This window comes from Sorex fumeus, unplaced genomic scaffold, assembly GCF_029834395.1.
Source record: "Sorex fumeus unplaced genomic scaffold, SorFum_2.1 ptg000037l, whole genome shotgun sequence".
In the NCBI taxonomy this organism is placed as follows: domain Eukaryota; kingdom Metazoa; phylum Chordata; class Mammalia; order Eulipotyphla; family Soricidae; genus Sorex; species Sorex fumeus.
In genome coordinates, this window is record NW_026606094.1 from 24,620,380 (window position 1) to 24,639,505 (window position 19,126).

Genomic DNA, 19,126 nt, shown 5'->3' on the forward strand with positions numbered 1-19,126 from the left:
TTTAGGTTTTCCCTTTGTAAAATGTACATCAAAATACTTTTTTTTTTTTAAAAAAAAAAGCATAATTATAAAGGCAAATACCTTTTTTGAAAAAGAAAGCATGGGTCCAGAATGATAGTACAGCGTGTAGGGCTTTTGCCTTGCACGCTACTGACCCAGGTTAGATCATCCCTGGCATCCCATCTGGTCCTCCAAGCTCAGCTAGGAATAATCCTTGAGTGCAGAGCCAGGAGTCAGCCCTGAGCACAGCCAGGTATTGCCCAAAAACAAATAAATAAAAAAAGAAAGCATGATTGTAAAGATAAACCTTGTCATTGCACCTCTTATCAGATAAACCAATAAAACCTGTCATTTAAATATGAACACATAGAAAGAATAGCCTTATAAATAAATTTTGAAAGGTATGAACACATAGAAAGAATAGCCTTATAAATAAATTTTGAAAGGTATGAAATGTTGTAATAATTTTAACTAACCTTGTGAGTGCCCATTTGGAGATCTTCCTCATTATCACAGCCTTCAGCTCTAGCAAAATCTTCAACATCCTGCCATTCCTTATTGCTTCCCTTATGAAAGCACAGTCGTGTGCCTGAAGTTTATTAAAAAAGAAAAAAAGACAGTATGTAAATAGTACGCTACATAAATAACCTGTGTAAAACTCCAAATTATTCTTTTTTTTTTTTACCTTTCAAAAAACAGTGCCAAACAGTTGAAGGCCAGGAATTGCACCATCCCAAGTCATCATCATCTGAGAGGGAGGACATGCAAAAAATGCCAGATTCTGACTCACTGTTTGCCTATGGAGAAAAATATTATATAACTATTGTAGAATGCAAAACGTTTAGAAATTTAAACTTGTTTTTTAGGAGACATTCTAAAATCTAATCCAGATCAACGGAACAGTGACACCCCATATTTCCCATCTGTATGTCCTTCAAACTAGTATCTCAGCAAGGAAAAGTAAAGGTATTTCAACTGTTGTGCAAACTTTGTAAGAGTTTAGTCTCATGAACACACTCACCCTTTCATGTCTCACTGGCGTTTCCTCCTTCCAGTGATGATGAGGGAAAGCTGGCTCGCTCTTAGAAGAAGAGGACACTGGTGGAGGGCGTGCATAGGAATGTAAACTTTTGCTAGTAGCTATGATGTGTACAGGAGATGATCTAAAACAAATTAGTTTTAACCATAAGGAATAAGGCTCTTAAAGGAGAACCTTAAATTCGATGAAGAGAACTAAGTATGCAAAATGCAAATGTCACTGCATGTATGGAAAACATTAGTAAAAACATCAAGATTTCATTAATAATACACTGCTCCTTAGCCCAGTTTTTTATCCAAGCCATCCTCGCACATTTTAAACACCATTTCCCACTTCTCTCAGATTTAACAATTATTTTAAATTCCAGTAACTTTCACTTATGTTTTATGATGTTGGGATAATAAACCCAGGACACTTTAACATGAAACACGAACCCTTCCCCTAAATTCCACCCCTAACCTAATTTTTTATGCCTGTCACTGTCCTCCCGTTGTTCAAAGATTTGCTCGAGCGGGCCCAGTAACATCTCCACTGTGGTAATTGTTACTGTGTTTGGCATATCGAATATGTCACGGGTAGCTTGCCAGGCTTTGCCGTGAGGGCAAGATACTCTCGGTAGCTTGCCAGGCTCTCCGAGAGGGGCAGAGGAATCGAACTCGGGTCAGCCATATTGGCCGCTTGCAAGGCAAATGCTCTACCCGCTGTGCTATCGCTGCAGCCCAATTTTTATGCCATTAGGTATAAATAAATGTGCATGTTTTCACTCAAAGTTTGATACCTCTGTGAAGGGCACTCATCTCTGTCTTCTATTTTAACTCATTAGATCTCTATAAAAATAGGGCATCTAAGCTAAATCTAATTAAGGCTGAATTCTTATAACTACATAAACAAGAACTACATCAAACTAGGGGCTGGAGCGATAGCACAGCGGTAGGGCGTTCGCCTAACAAGCGGCCAACATGACCGACCCAAGTTTAATTCCTCCGCCCCTCTCGGAGAGCCCGGCAAGCTACCGAGAGTATTCGATATGCCAGACACGATAACAACAAAGTCTCCAATGGAGACGTTACTGGGCCCGCTCGAGCAAATCGACGATAAACAGGACGGCCTTTACTTTTACTTTTACTTACATCAAACTAAAATACTTATTATAGCAGAACACCTATTTGTAATTTTGTCTTCTTATATATTCTTGTTCAAAAACATCTCTAAATAATGGCTAGTAATTCCCCCCCCAAGATCCTTTTTCAAAAAGCTCCTCTTTCTCCTTTTACCAAACCCCAGTCTCCTTACTATGCAGTGCTCTCTTTGAGTACATGGTGCTCCCAAGAACATACCGAGATCCTTTCCCCACAAACAAATCAGCGCTTTATGGGGAGTGGTAATATAAGAAGCCAGCTTGTAATTAATGACCATAAATGTGGACTAACTTAGAGGTTAAGAATGTATGTTCCAGGTGGTAAATTCATGTAAAAAGTCCAACCAGAACAATTCTGAGATGCCAAGAGTTTTCTGTTGTGTTCCTAAGGGAAAATAATTTATGCCTATACCAACTCTTTTAAAGAGGAAGAGACGAAAAAAGCTCACTTTACAATTTTCCATTCTCCCCTAGTTTTATTAACCTCTTCATTAATTTTATTTCATTACAATTTTTACTTATGTCTTTACATAAGATTTTTTTAAAAAAATGAAAATCTATAAAACTACTTTGCTTTCATGTTCATATCCCTTCTTATGTAAAAACCCCACAAATTTCTATGCTCTGTTGCAAATTCTCTTATCAGTTTTGGTTTCAAAGTACAAATACTTATGTTTCACCTTTGCCCAAATTCTTCCTATTATAATACTTTTAGATTTTTACAAAAAATAGTAGAGATGACTAAATTGCTAAAAATGCCTATGTTCATCCCTGCTTTCACAACTTAAAAAATGTTTCATCCATTCTTCTATTTAACCATTTAAAAGAGAAGCAACAATGCAGTATTCTAAAATGAATGGCCCAAATCGTCTATAAACATTAACATGCTAAATGGTCTAAAACACTAATGCCATTACTCTTGTCATCCCTCTATCTATGCAGGGATAATATAAATTTTACCTGTCCTCAACCCCTTGGTACTGTACAGTAACGACTTCAGACATCCAAAGCTCAATAACTAACATAGTTTAACACTCTACAAGAAGTTGCGTGAACAGCCAGATAGTGTTAGAAGACAGGCAAGACAGCAGAGCGTGACTCTTGGTCTTGTTCCCTAGGAAGAAGGGAAGCATAGAAAATGCTGCAGAGAATAATTTATGCCTTTAAGAAGATACTCCTTTATATATGTTTTTATACTTGTTTGCTTTGACTTCCATGAACTGTTTTCAATTGTCATGACTTTGCTATTGAAAAAAAGGAAAGTATTATTTCTAGAATAGGAATAGGAAAAAAGAAAGGCCCAGAATATAATCATGATTTTTTAAACTGCAATAGGATTTTTAGACTATTAAGAACGATAATGAAAAGTGGTACTAAAAAGTAATACTTTGAAAGTCCAATTTTCTTTTCTGTGGAAATTTTCACGAAATTAAATTGAAATTAGTTCAATTTAATTTGCTCTATGAAGACCAGTTATCTTGAGGAATAAAAGAAAAGCAGTGTAATTTAATGGTTGCAAGAATCTATAGCATCATACCTAAAAAATTGATCCTTTAGCAAAGAATTAAAATAACTTAGGAACACCACACCAAAACTCAGTTATTTCTACATCACCATACCTGAACCCACATGAATGCCAATCTAAATATTTCTCACCTAAAAACTACTGTATTTGAGCTTATTTGTAATTTTAGACATAAATAATGAGTTATCCATTTAACTTTCTCTAGGAATATTAGTTTAAAGCCTAAATAATTTCAACTTTTTTTCTTTTTTCTTTATACAGGCCTCCTGACAGATGTTTGGGGGCCTGGGGTACCCCTGGGTAATACTCCAGTGAGGCCTGGTGGCACTAGAGCCCCAAATGTGATGGGCATACAGAGTAGTACTGGGAGGTGGCAGGGTGGGGTGTGGGGAGGAACGTGTGGTTCTTGGGACAGAACCTGGTCTCAAGCATAAAAGAAAAGGTACATGTTCCACCATTCTAAACATTCTTCCTGACCCCAAAATAGCTTTCAAAAGCTGTAATCTGGGTATGGTAAACAATAGCTTTTACCAAGAAAAATCCACGTTAATATTAATAAATTTTAGTACTTACAGATAATCTAAAGTCATTATCTGTCATGGAAAAAAATTAACCTTGACCAAAAGGAAACCAAACTGAGGGCTGATGAAAGTTTCTAACTATGGTTCTTTTAAGGGAAATATAATTTCCATTCTATAAATAGGTAATAAAATTGTTACACATCTGAATTTTTTAAAAAATTACAAATATTTGACTCTGCTGTTCTCATCTCACTTTTAAAATGAAGAAATTGGACTGGAGTAATAACACAGCAGGTAGGGCGTCTGCCAGGTTCAATTCCCAGAATCCCATATGGTCCCCCGAGCACCGCCAGGAGTAATTCCTGAGTGCATGAGCCAGGAATAACCCCTGAGCATCGCCAGGTATGACCCAAAAAGCAAAAAAAAATAAAAATTAAGAAAATAAAATGATGAAATCATAATACTCAAGAAATAACTGATCATAAGAAGTGCACAGTTCTAAGTAAACCAATTATACCTAAAACTGCGAAGTAACAGCTTTTCTGTAATGATGTAAATATTTAATAAAAACCAAGCCCATGTTCCCACCTGTTGTAAAATGCGCACTGCATGAGCGGACTCTGCGGGCTCGTGGCGATGTTCGCTAATTCTGTTAGCCAATCCACCTCATTTTCATTGTAAGTATTTTCTGATATGTCTGAGGTATTTTGTTTCCAAGATGGTCTTGGATATTCTTGATGTGAAACATCTGAACTTAGCTGGTATATGGCAGATTGGGTAGAATCACTCTGAACAGCCTGAAGTTCAGGAAGATCATCTGCAAATTGACACATTGAGAATTATAAAACGGAAATTACTAATTCCAGGAATAATACTGTAATTTCGGTTGAAGGAAAATCCTCAAAAGATAACAGGTTAATTCTGTGATAAGGAAAGTATAAATTAAAAATGTTTCCACGAATGAAACAAATTTCAATCTAAATAAAAGTAGATAACGTGTATATGGATAAGGGTCAAAAAAACCTGATAGAAAAATACAACAAATTCATCGATATCGTAAGACATTTTTATATTAACACGTAGCACGGTAGCACTGTCCTCCCGTTGTTCATCGATCTGCTCAAGCGGGCCCAGTAATGTCTCCATCGTGAGACTTTTTGTTGCTGTGTTTGGCATATTGAATACATCACGAGTAGCTTGCCAGGCTTTGCCATGTGGGTGAGATACGCGTAAATAAAGAAAAGACATTTTATGGGACCAAAGAGATAGGCTGGGCTATTGCCTTCCACATGCCTGTCATCCTGAGCAACTGCTAAGTAATTGCTAAATATAGCCCAAGTATAGCCAGGTGTGGCCCCAACCACGCCCCACCAAAAAAAAGGGGGGTGGTAAGCACTGTATGTTGCACATAGGTATTGTTCACATACTTTTATTAAACTGTCAGGAAATGTTTGTTAGTAATGGAAAGAAAATTTTTAAGATGAGACTATATTATACTACAGACGTTTAGGTGATGTTTATTCAAGTTATCTAAGCTAAATTACTTTTTGCTGACAAATTCTGAACTCACTAATCTATACTCATTTTTTTCACTGTTTCTGAAAGGCTGTTCATGAAAAATCTTTTAATTAAATATTCACTATAATTACTACTACACCATACACGTGCATACCACAGCTATAAACACTAAGATGGAATTCTAAAAATCTGAAAAAAAGACTTAAAGCATCTTGCAATCTTAAAACATATGGAAACACAAATCCTATACACCCATTAGTTTCTTTCATAATTTAAGTCAAGAAACTGTTAGAAGTTGTCCTCAACTGTCACTGACGAAGTACATACACCTAATTCCTCGTCAGGAAAAGGTCTCGTTAAGAAAGCCTTCCATGCTTCAAGTACTGATTTACAATATCCAGTCCTAAAACTAAACAGAAGGGCCAAGAAAAGAGATGAGAGACCAGGGACACAAACTTTACATGCATGGGACCCTTGTTTGATCCCTAGAACATAACCACCCTGCCCTCAGCACCGAGGTGACCCTGTCCCTGGTGTGTCCAGTTGGCTCAGTGATACCAGGAGGGGTTCTCAGGTCTCCTGAGGACTGTTTACAAGAATGTCACCTCCACTCCAAAAAAAAACAAAAAAACTAAAAGATGGTATCCCCTTTTCAAGGAGTAGTGGAACTCATACTCATTTAAATAACTCCAATCTGTATTTTTTCATTGGTAGTATCTCTCTTTGCCAAAATTCTTGAGTATCATTTAATTCTTTCAAGCTCAGGTAAATAACTACTTATAAATTGAAGTCATGAGGAGTGGTACCGTGTTTGATACCCTAGTCCTAAATTCCTGATTTCCTCTTAAAACCTAAAATGTGATGATGGAATAATAAATAATAAACCTGAATAAAATTTGTTTCCTGTACAACTGTAGTTACTATTCAATGGATATCAGGGTCTAGCAAACTCTTGAGATTTAAACAGTTTATGTTCCTAGACCAATCTTCAGGTCTTCAAATTCCCGAATAATAAATCCAAAATAAAATCTCCTATTTCACCATTTGTTCAAGAAAAATAAAATATTCCCAGGATTTGGGGAAACATTAAAGAAAACTGCCTAATAAAGGAGAACAAAGCCAAATCCAATGCTTGGCAGCACGCCAAGGTCACTCATTAGTTGTTGATGTAGCATAGTAATATAATTCCAAGTCACACCTCAACAAACCTAGATATTTATGATAACCACAAACGTCAGTGAGATCCTCAAGTTTCAGGAGTCCACTGTAATTTCCCCAACATACCAACAAGCCTGCCACACTGAATGGCCAACTGTAATTTACTAACCTCACTGTTTCAAAAGAGCTTTCAAAAAGTCTATATATAGCAGGTTTTTCCAAAGATTAATAGCTCAATCTTAAAAAAAAAAAGCTAACTCTCAAAAAAAAGCAGTTTAGTTTAATGATATGTGAGTTTATATTAATCATAAATAGCTCCAATTTATATTTGTTTGACGTAACATTTTAAATGGTTAACAAGACGAAAACAGAAACAAACTTCACAAACTTTTTATCATCAGTTCAAAGAAGATGCAAAACCTGGCGAAAAACATTAAAATTTGAATTCTCAGAAAATGGTTTTGTTTACCAAGCTCCATATGCTCATCACATGAGTTGTATCCGGGTGAGGAAGGCAAATTTTCATTACACTGTAGCAACTCCAATGAGTCATTCATTCCTGAAGCTCTCTTATCCATTACCAGTAGGAGTTTCTGTACTGCATTAGGCATCTGATTTGTCTTCACTTCCCACACCATGTTATGGTGCTCCGACTAAAAAAAAAGAAAATGAAAAGAAAAAAATACAGTATGTGACTTGGAGATTTAAGTATTAGACCATTCAGAGATTTTCTATCTAAATTATATTATCACTACCTCCCTCAAATTCTTTATATCCAGGATGACTGATAGCTTAATCTATACACATACACAAATTAACAATATGTCATATTCAGATTCAAAGGATTAATATCATTTAACATTAATTTAATAAACATTTTTCTAGAGAAAGTTATACTTTAATATCCAAATATTGTGACCAAAAGAACAATTTTTTACTTAAAATTTAAGAAAAAATTAAATTCCTAAAGACAAGTATTTTTATTTTTTAATATACTTTTTTCTCATCTAATGAAAGTAAACAACTAACAAATTACAATTACTAAAACACTGACTTCCTTAAAATAGCCATGTATTTTTTTCATAAAAATTAGAGAATGTCCCTTAAAATTCAGAGTAAATGTAAAGGCTCAGATTTTCTTAATGAGTACTTAGGACCTAGTTTTATGAAAAACATCTCTCCTTCTAAATAGGCTACTGTTTCTAGAAAGATGAACAATCAGGAGCAATTTATATACTAGATAAAATTTAATCTCAATTTTACAAAAATTAACCTAAGAAAATAAAATGGGTTTAGGCATCAAATGATTTCCCAACAAAGTTGACAAACTAAAATTTTTTATGAAAATAAAATATGTTCATTTATTTTACACTCTAGCTTTTGGACAATAATACATGGGTAACAGAAAAAAAATTTTCTCTTAAAAAATAAAACAAAGCAAAAAAAAAAAACCCTATCTGTTACTGTTAAAAGTCAAGGAAAGTTAAATACTCCAGCCTAAGTGGACCAAAAGTGCAGAGATGTTAATAGCATCGTTTTCGAAGCCACGATGTAGTAACCAACAAGGGCAATATGAAGCAAACTTTCTTTTACAGAGGCTTCGCCACAATCTTTTTTTATTATGAAATGTTTTCCTGACTACAAATATACAATGTGGAAATAAATTTAAAGTAACATTTAAGAAAAAAATAAAGCTAGGGCAAGAGCCATAGCAAGTACGCACCCAGGTTCCATCACCAGAACTCCAAGCCCTGCCAGTAAAGATCCCTGAGTTAAGAATCGGGACTGAATAAGGGCGCCCCCCCCCCCCCCACACACACACAAAAAGTAAATAATTACTTCTAATATTGAGATTTAGACACTGTTGACATTTTGGTTTATTAATCTTTTAAAAAATACCCACAACTCGAAACCCAAGCACAAAAAATTGTAAATCTACAACTGTACCTCATGGCGTTTCACTAAAAATAATAATAAGAGATAACTAAAAAAAAAATATAAAAAAAACCCACAACTTACATACATACATACATTTTTGTTTATACATCATATTACATAGTTGATGCTTTTTTCCTAACATAAGTTCAAAAGAGCTTTCAGAAAGTCTACATATAGCAGGGTTTTCCAAAGATCTTTTATCCAAAGATCTATTTTAAGTAGATGGGTAATATATAAGAGTTTATCTCTACTGGTGAAAGTACTCCATCATTCATTCTCTGAAATAATTTAAAAATACTATTTTTAATACTTTGAAATAATACCTAATTTAAAAATACTATTTAGAAAAATGTTATTACTTCTGTTTCCTTTTCCTGAAAACAGATTAGCGGGAAAATAGCAAGCACACATTTTAAGTTTCTAGACAAACAGCCACATTGCACACTCCCTTAATTTTATTTCTAATATTCTTTTCTGGATGCTTTCTGCTTCTGCCTCCCTTTTAAGTGACCCATATCCTGGGCATTGCTTTAGAGCCTTACTCAATACTGAGACTAAAATGTTCCATGTAGTGAAAAGGGCACTGGGTTAGGTGTAAGAAGAAAACAGGTTTTGATTCCAGCATGGTCTACTGTCACCGTCCTCCCCTTTTGTTACTGTGTTTGGCATACTGAATATGTCATAGGTAGCTTGTCAGGCTTTGCTGCGTGGGTGAGATACTCTCGGTAGCTTGCCGGGCTCTCTGACAGGGGCAGAGGTCCGCCACATGCAATGGCCATTAACTGAATATATAACTTAAGTGATTTAAGTCATTCACTGAATATTTACATCTGTAGAACAGGTCTAAGTGATGCATGCCCTTTTTTCTACCCAGTATAAGGATAAAAAAAAATGTACAAGAAGGAAATGTAAAGTGACTCCTGAAAACATTTTTTAATCTCATTAGATAGGGTAATGATATACATATTTTGGGCACAATTCCCTACCAAATTGGTGGGTACAAGAAAAGTTGTAACACAGCGATTTCTTAAATATAACCAGTCAATGATAAGTCTGAGCCTACAGTTTCTCAAAGCAAAAATCAAGCAAACTCATCTTAATCAGTTTATCAGCTCTTATGGTACATAATGAATCATATGTGCTTAAACAAATGATGCCCAAGCTCCACTTCCGGTTATCAATCTGGCTTGGTTTATCATGCTAGCCCTGTTTAGTTTTCTTTGTGGGGAATACACTGTGCCAAGGATTCAACCTAGGGCTCCCTCTGGAAAAGCACTTCAGTCCTTTGAATGACTTCCCTAGTCCCTTGTTTTACTTTTGAAAGAACCCAAGAATAGTGATTACTGAGTTAAAATGATTCCCACTGGAGCTCAATGGTCAACAATTTGTTATCAATCTCAAGGAATCTACACTTTAGTGGAAAGCTACAGCAAGTTATCACAGTCCCATAGATGGTTAAGAATAGGCAAAAAGAGGGCCTGGAGAGAGAACAATGGGTTTGATCCTCAGCCACCCATAAGGACTCTAGAGCACAGCCAAGAGTAGTCCCTGGGCATCCTGGATGTGGTCCAAAAACAAATCTACCTTTTTGTGATTAGTCCTGTCCTCCCATTGAGCCGGTCCAGTAACGTCTCCATTGTGAGACTTGTTGACTGTGTTTGGCATATCGGGGGAGCTTGCCAGGCTTTATCTTGCAGGAGAGATACTCTGGGTAGCTTGCTGGGCTCTCCGAAAGAGAACAAATGGTGAATGTCACTGGACCTGGGGATTTTACCTACAGAACTGAGCTAAAATGAGTAGACTGGCTGGGAGGAGTCCTTGGGGCACTGGTGCAGGTAAACAATCTGCTGATGGGTGTGATGTTGGAATGATGTATGTATGAAATCTTAACAGTACTGTAAACCCAGTACCTCAATAAAAACGGTAAAAAAGAAAAATCTGTGCAAGATTATACTGAAATAATAGGAGTACAAAGAAACATTACATATTTAAGGGAGAGTGCTTTAAAAGTTTATTCAGGGCAAGAAAGATAGCAAAGCTGGTAAGGCAGGAACTTGCCTTATATGCAGCCAACACAGGTTTCATCTTCAGTACAGTCCCTGAACTCCATTAGGAGAGATTCCTAAGCACAGAGCCAAAAGTAAGCCCTGAGCACTGCTGTGTGTGTGGCCCAAAACAAACCCAAAAAAAGCTTATTCACGTTTCCAACTTGTCTGTGAACTAGCTTCTCCAAGTTGTGACACCATAAAAAAAAAATGTTTTTAAAGTTTCTATGCTTTTGGTCAGATAGTACACTGGGTTAGATTCTTGCATGTGGCTGACACATAGGTTCTATTCCCAGCACCCCTCTGGTTCCATGAGCCTATCAGGAATAATCCCTGGGAATAGTGCAAGGAATAAACTGGGTGTGGTCCAAACACAGGAAAAAAAAATGTATGATTATTAGTAGAGGTTTGATCTGTATGCCTGTTTTATATGCCTGTGTAACACCAGGGCTGCATAACATCAGGGCTGCATAAAATTCCTCAGAGTCACAAGTCATCTGTCCCAAGCTTCCTATGCTAGTGTTTTCATAAAAGAAAATGCAACTGTGTTAGCATGCAGATTCCTTATTTAGTAACTCCTGAGACATGGGAGGAACTAGTCTATGTGAGTTCTTTGAATAGCTATATTCAGTTTAGATTTTACTTCCACAGAACTATCACATCTGAAGTATACAGAATAAAATTTAACCACTCTTAATGACTCAAAATTCTTCAGGAACATCTCCTGGAAATACTATCACAGAGATGAGATTTGCATAAGGTAGTACCAGTTGCAAATTTGCACTTGACATTTTCCCCATTTTTCAAATCTTTATTTCGAAATTCAGAGGTGGTTGTGCACTCCAATAACATCTTAGAGCTATTCATTATGAAAGAGAACCTCTCTTGGGGTCCACAGAAGCAAAAATGCAGATGATCTTATCTTCTCCTACCCCTATACAGAACTCTTTGGTGTTCTTACTTTTTCCTGTAAGGTTCTTTCTACCCTGTCACCAGGTCCTATTGTGGCCACCATTAATTATCACTTTAAGCTAACATCTCCTTCCAACTTTAGTCCTTCTACAAGCACCAAGTTTTGCACTAAATCCCACCACAACACTTGAATGAGGTGTGGGGAGAAGGTGGAACCAACCATTATTTCGAATCAGAGTTACCTACAAGCCACAAAAAGCACGGAGAGCTGAACTTGTGTCTGTGGTTGCACCTATCATTGCACCAAGCTATTTAAACTTTGGTCTTGAAACAACTTAAGTTTGTAAAAGAAAGCCTAGACTTCTAAGTCAACAGATTTCCTTCACTTTGGCTGGTTATTACCTGGGACAGATTACTTAGCCTCAGACTCAGTTCCCCTCTATTCATGTTACGTGGGCTATGTTGGAATTAAGTAAGATACATGAGAACAGAATTCAAACCCATATACAGATCCAAGTATTTCTGCACTTGGTTTTCAGTTAAACTATCAGAAGGACAGCCTCTGCTACAGTCAAGAAACATCTTATGGCCTTATTCAGAAATAAATTCCCCCACCCCCTACAATTATACACTCATTTTATATACCAATTAATGTGCTTTAAAAAAAAAAAGCCCCTTTTTTCAAATATGTCCTGATAGAGCTAACCCTATTGTTCATTGATGCTCCCATATACTTGTTTGGTATTAAAGAGTCAATAATGACTTGCCTTGTGTTTTAGATAACTGCATATCATCCCTTAATAGATCAGTGATTCGCAAAACAACACAATTTACTATGAAATATTATGTTCAATAGTACAAATTTTTATTGAATACAATGGGACAGTACAATGGCTTTCATCTTGCAAATTTTAGACGTAACTACCTACAAAATCTTAAGAGGAAAGGAAGAGGACTAGAAATAATGAATGGAAAAGGAAGTTAGGCATTATCAAATGTCTACGTTTGTGCAGAGCATGCCCACATACATCATGTAATTTATATAAAGTTCAACATCAGGTCGAGGAAATAGTACTGCAGGTAAGGTGCTTGTGTTGCGCATGAGGAATCCAGGTTCTATCCTCAGTACCCCATATGGTCCTGAGTCCTGCCAGGAGTGATCCTTGAGTGCAGAGCCAGGAGAAAGCCCTGAGCAACACCATGTGCGCCTCCCCCGCCCCCCCCCCCCCCCCCCCCCCCCGCCAAAAGCTCAACCCAGCTCTGTGATAAATTATTATGGATGAGCAAAACAGGATTTTAATGAATGAAAGAGGTCCTTATATTCTTTAAAAGAACTAAGGACGAAGGAAAAAGGCATAAACCAATATAGGCTACACCCTACCGTCAGGTGCCTAGTCCTCCCAGAACCTTAACCTTAACCTTTGCATCTCATTACAGATTTCATTAAGGATCTTCATATTATGTGGCTCTGCCCCCAATCTCAAACTCTAACTGTATGGGAGCAGAGGATAAAGGGAAAGTAACCTACAACTAATTTGTATCTTTAAATTGACAGACTAAAGTATTTTAAATAAATACTAATAATAAAAATACTAATAATAATTTCAGACGAAAAAGAGTCTCAATGGGCCAGAGACATAGTACAGTGGGTAGGGCTCTTTCCTTGTCTGCAGTCAACCAGAGTTTAATTCCTGGCATCCTTAAAGTGGAAGCCTCAGTTTACCCTTGCCAGCAGCTATGAACAGTTCCATTTTGGCTGCCCCATCCTACATTTTTGATATCCTGGACTCTGATAAACAAGAAGCTAACAATTGTTCAACATAAAATTATGCCCCAGAGTTTGGGCTCACCAGGAGAAAAGCCAGATGAAGATCTCAGATCCTAGCATCCTTTGTTAACACTAATCATCTGATAAGAAATGCAAAGAGCCCAATATTCTCTTAAAATGGTCTACAGGAAAACTGGTATCTTAGCCAGCCCCTCACGCCCCCCCCCCCCCCATTCTCTGTAACACAAAGACCCAGTTTTCCTATTACGACACACACACAGCCATAGTTAACTTCCTCTCCTCTTGGGGAGCTCTTCTACTTTTCAATCAACTTTTCTTCTTTCTAGATCTGAATCTGAGCATCTTTATTACTCAGTATTATCATTCTTAAAAATATTGAAGTACCTAGGAAATGCAATGGAACAGAGAGAGACCTACTGTCACCACTCCTCCATCACTGCCAGGAGTGATTTCTGAGCAGGCCAGAGCCAGGAATAAGCCCTGAGAATGGCCAGGTGTGGCCCCCAAACCAAAAACATTAAATGAGTCTCAAAAAAACAGAATATTTGGCAGGGAGGTGGGTGTGCTTGGCCAACCATGCTTAGGGGACTGCTCCCCAAGGTACTCTGAGGACCACGTCGAGCACCAAGGATTGAACCCGAGATTCTTGCACACAAATCATGTACTCAGCACATAGAGTTTAAGTTAAATGAAATCAAAACTGGAGGCCTAGTGCAGTTCTTTTACAGTATTTTCAATGAAACATTAAAAAAAAAATTTCCAAGCAACCGACCCAGGTTCCATCCCTTTCAAGGCATATGGCCCCATGAACACAATCAGAAGTGATCCCTGACATTGCCTGTATGGCTCAAAAAGCAAACAATATAAAAATAAGATTTCAAAGGGATGTACCTAAACCCTTTTGCCAGGATGTTACAGGACAATGAAAACCAATACCCAGTAAGCCTCCAGCACAGCAGCTGGCATTCTTTCGGTAAAACAGACTGCTATAGACTGCCACCTGTATCAGTCTCAACAAGTTAACCTATGTGCACAGTTTTCATTGCTGTCATTGAGACCAGTGCCAGACTACTCAGAATTTCAGTTTTATACTACATTCCACAGGCTTCTTCTCTCATCAGGCTAGAGGTCTAGTTGTTTTCTACACAATGTGTCAAATCACTCCAAGTTTGGTTTTTTATTAATCCCATATAGGTCCAAATTGAAATGCTGATAGTAAATGCTGATATTAATATTCACATTAATATTTAATAAAGATGAACAAAACACCCATGATACACTAGAAGCTATGGATAAAACTTCAAAGAAACATCCTAAATTTAAATAGTAAGATGGAACTGCATGAAAACTTGATAGTCAAAATTTACTTATGAAAGAACACGTGATCTAGACACCATACAATCACAAAACATTCTAGCTCAGGGAACAATGAATCATGAAGCCTTCACCCTAACTGGGCTGGAGAGGCACCGCCCCCAAACAGTGGTATATTAAATATTTCAAAATTCTAACCATTTGAGATAAAAAAAAAAAACCCTAATAGGCACTGGTGGAGGGATGGGTACTCAAGCACTGTATGACTGAACACATGTACGAAAGTTTGTAAGTCTGTAACTGTACCTCATGGTCATTCACTAATAAAAAATTTAAAAAAAAAAACCTAAAGCACTAGCAATAATTCACAAGTTTAATCAACTATTATTTCCAAGAAAATCATTTTTTAGTTCTCTATAGTATGTCATAACCGGAAGCACCAAAAAGAAAGAAAATCTTAATATAAAGGAATATTACTGCCGTATAGCTGCAGATGATGCAATTTTTACTTGTGTTATACAAAGTATTTTCGGCTTCATAATTTCAATTTGTTCTGATTTACATTTTCATTTCAGAATCCTCTTTGGAAAGAGAATGCATTTGAATTAACAGGGCAGTATGACAAAAAACAAGAATGACATTTTCATTTCCGAAGAAAATATAGGAAACCAGTTTGTAAGTTTATCTCAAGAAGCCTCAGGGTCTACCAGTTTATTGGTATTTGTTGTTAAGCTCAGCTCCTAGAACTACAAGCAGAGGGGGAAAGGCTCAAAGGCTAGCAACACCCATCGAAGATTTCTTAAAGAAACAGTGCCATATGTTTACAATCCGGGCGGCAGGCACTGTGAAACCCGGAGGATGGAGAAATTAATTTATACTAGTGTAAACTAGAAAAATAAACAGTGATTTCCTTGGCAGAAAGAAAAAAGGTTACTGGCTTATAAAAATAAAAAGATGGAACGCAGAGGCGAAATCCGTTTTCATTCTATAATGAGGATTAACGCCATATTTTTTTTTTTTGGCTGTAAACAAGCTTCCTCAGAAAATACCAAGTTGCTGAAAACCTTGAAAAAAGAGCAGTTTTCTTTAAAAAAATAAAAAACAAAAAACCTCTTACGTGTGGACTTATTTCCAAAAGTTTTATATCCTTAAAATGTTCTTAGAGGCACAGATGTTATCTTCAAAATGTTATTTTAAAACAACAAAAACTTACCAAATGTTGCCTAGCAAGCAAAAAAACCCGCAGTAGTTTAGTCAAAGAAACTGAACTGATGATCCCAGGACTTTTTATCTTCACTTGGCCTACATGACCGGGTGTTGTGGGTATCCACTTCACAAACTCTTGTGATGAATAGGGAATTGGTTACTACTAGTCAATACTGTAGTTTTAACTATACTCACCAGGCTGTACCTCACAATCTACTCTAGAACTGGAAATACTAGCTTTTGATGCCTCTTCACCTGATTCTTTCACCCTAGTTAGCAAGTTAAAAAAGCAAAATAAATTAAAAAAAAAAAAAGACAGAATGGCCAAAAAGGAAAAAGGGGTAGTGGTGAGGGAGGGCGGGCCAGAGGGAGTGGGCAAAACACGCCAAGTTTAGATCATCAACAACAAAGTCTGCAAGTATTTACAGAGCACGTCAGCCATAAGAAACCGAAATCCTGACAAACTTTTTCAGTGGTTTTTCTCAGAAGGACAACTTGTAATTCCCACTATGAAGAGACCACGTTACTGCGAGCGAAGAAAAAGAACTGTTAGGGCTCTAAAGCCTCCTGTTTATCCTCCTCCCGTCTGAAGTACCCTTTATTATTTTGGATAAATACATAAAGGAAAGGGGGAGGAGAGAATGAATCAATTTTTGAGTACTGCCCGCCTTTCAGAAGCTCACATTAGAAATAAAATTTTAACAAGAAAATAAAAAATGAAAAGATTTCTGGCTCAAAACTCCCTCCCCACCCCAACCCCCACCCAGGAACCCTCCGTGGACTGCAAGATTTGGAGATTTTTTTTCCCCCGCCCGGCAGGCAAGCAAGCTAAAAGCAGCTAGGAAAAAAAAAATAGCTTGCTTAGGCGCCCCCCAGCCCCGCGGCAAGGTCGCCCCCCGGGCCGGCTCCGTCTTGTTTTTGTTTGACTCGGCCGCAGGCGGCGGCGGCAGGAGGCGGAGACTTGGAAGCTCGGACCGCCGACCGGCCAGCCGGGGCCCCGGGTGGCAGCGAAGCAGCGCCGCCCCGGGCACGCCGCGTCCATCCCCCACCCGCTTTCGCCATTCATCGCCTCTCCTCCCCCTCCCTCCACCCCCCCCACCCTCGCCGTCATGTGACCGCAGCCCGGACTCCAGGGCTTGTTTTTCCCCCGGGCTCGGCCCCGACGGCGCAGGCGCCGCGCAGCCCATTCATTCGAACTGCGTAACAATGAGCCCCGAGGCCCGGCGGCTCGGCGAAGGCCCCCCAGCAGCTCCCGCCCGGGACCCCTCCTTGAGCTTCCGCGCCCCCCCCCCGAGAAAAAGCGGTAGGGAAGGGGGGGCCGGCGACGGTCACGCTGGATGTCTCCCCCCCTCTCGCCCTCCCCTGCACACCCCGCACCCCGACCCTCCGCCCACAAGCGGGTGAGGAGCTGAAGTCAAAACTTTCCGGGGGCAAACCCTCCCACCCCCACCCCCGCGCGCCGCGTCTCGGCCCTTCTCTCTTCCGCCACCTCCGGACCCCAGGCAGACTTGCCCGGTCTCGGCACCCCGAGCTGGCCACCCACCGCGCACCCCCCCCCCACCACCACACACACACATACACACACCCCGGGGGTGCCCCGGAGCGCCGTCTCCCCTCCCCAAAACCCCAGGCTCCTCCCAACCCCCCGCCCCCGAGACCCCCGCGCGCAGCCGCCGCCAAGCCCAGGTGATCTCGCGCGGCGCGCCGTCCGGTGGGTTCCCCTGGCGGCAGTTCTGGGACAGTTAGTTCCACCAGCACCCCCACCCCCACCCCCACCCCTCTACCTACAAGGCGTTCCTTGGAGGAAAAGCTGAGAGGACTAGAACTCAGCCGGACCCGTCCGATTCCCCCCCACCCCCCACCCCATCCTACCCCCACACTCGGGATCCTGCCCCTCCCTTCCCCACCCCCACCCCTTCCCGAACTGAAAAAAAGACAACAAACCCGCCGCCGAGTTGCGGACTGCTCGGGCGCCGGGCACGGGGGCCGCGACAACACCACCAGTAGCTCGCGTACCCCTTCTCCGACTGGCGCTGGCCTCTCTGGCGCGTATTACTGCTGCCGTCACCGCTCTTACTCTTCAACCGAAACTTTCCTACTTACCAAACCCGTCGCCATTACCAAGTCTTTCAAGCTTCGTCTTCCCCCTCCCCTCCACCCCCCGGGGGTAGAGTTCCCGCCCCGCTTTCTAGCCCTTTGGTTGGTCGGCAAAACTGCCAATCAATCGTTTCTCTTTTCCATTGGGTGATAGCGTGATCCGTCTCGGGGGGCGGGCTTGTATTGACTTTTGTGTTGTGTTTACTGGAGAAGGCGACGTGTCAATCACCAGAGTGAGGGCTTTGGATTGGATTGCTGCCGAGACTCCGGAGACCCAAGCCAAACTTTGACCTCGAAGTGGATTGTGGGTTGGTAGTTCTAATCTTGGTCCGTGTCTCTAGTAACCCGCGGTGGGGGAGAACCGGTTGGACTACATTTCCCAGAAGTGCACGCAAAGCGAAGTCTTGATAGTAAACAAGAGTCATAGGGACACGTGTATCAGCTCGTTTGTTTTGGTGTCTGGGACAAAAGGGAGGGGGCGGAGGAAGGGAGTGTTTTAAAGCTTCCACCAGTTCTCTTTCTCTGGGCCTCGGCTTGCTCTAGGAGCTTCACAGGCCTTTCTCCACAGTCCTTCCAGACCATTAGCAGCCAGAGTCGCTCGCTTCTCAAAATTTGGCAAGAAGCCAAGGTATTGTTTTAGCGAAGGGAAGGAGATGACTGCACAAGCGGAAGCTAGGCAGCTTCGCATAGTACCTAGTCACCTACAAATCAGTCCTGGGCTCTGGGGGATAATAAAGGTGATGCAGGTCGTCCAAGGGAAGAACAAGAATTATTTCATCCCGAGCCTTGCCTTGGCATCCCTAGAGCAACTACTTGAGATTTCTTGGCCAACTGTTCTAAACTTCGTGCAAGATCTGGCGAGTTGCGCCAGGTTCTGAGCAATTTGCAGGCGGACCCCTAGAGAGGAGCTTTGGGTCTAGACTTAC

The 19,126-nt window shown here is 39.8% G+C and overlaps 1 protein-coding gene across 3 annotated transcripts in view; it reads right to left on the reverse strand.

Annotated features, from left to right (window-relative positions):
- The window catches only part of HBP1 (HMG-box transcription factor 1), a 28,879-nt gene extending 10,637 nt beyond the window's left edge, over nt 1–18,242 (reverse strand). Inside the window, exons 1-6 of one of the 3 annotated variants that reach the window (XM_056118163.1) lie at nt 18,207–18,242; nt 7,369–7,552; nt 4,812–5,040; nt 1,022–1,163; nt 686–797; nt 477–589 (exon numbers count right to left, since the gene is read on the reverse strand). In XM_056118163.1, coding sequence (XP_055974138.1) covers nt 477–589; nt 686–797; nt 1,022–1,163; nt 4,812–5,040; nt 7,369–7,552; nt 18,207–18,221 — 795 coding nt within the window. In that variant the 5' untranslated portion in view covers nt 18,222–18,242. Of the gene's footprint in view, nt 1–476; nt 590–685; nt 798–1,021; nt 1,164–4,811; nt 5,041–7,368; nt 7,553–18,047 lie in introns of all 3 variants that reach the window. The other 2 variants (XM_056118164.1, XM_056118165.1) reach the window with 2 other exon arrangements.
- Nucleotides 18,243–19,126: the final 884 nt, after the last annotated feature.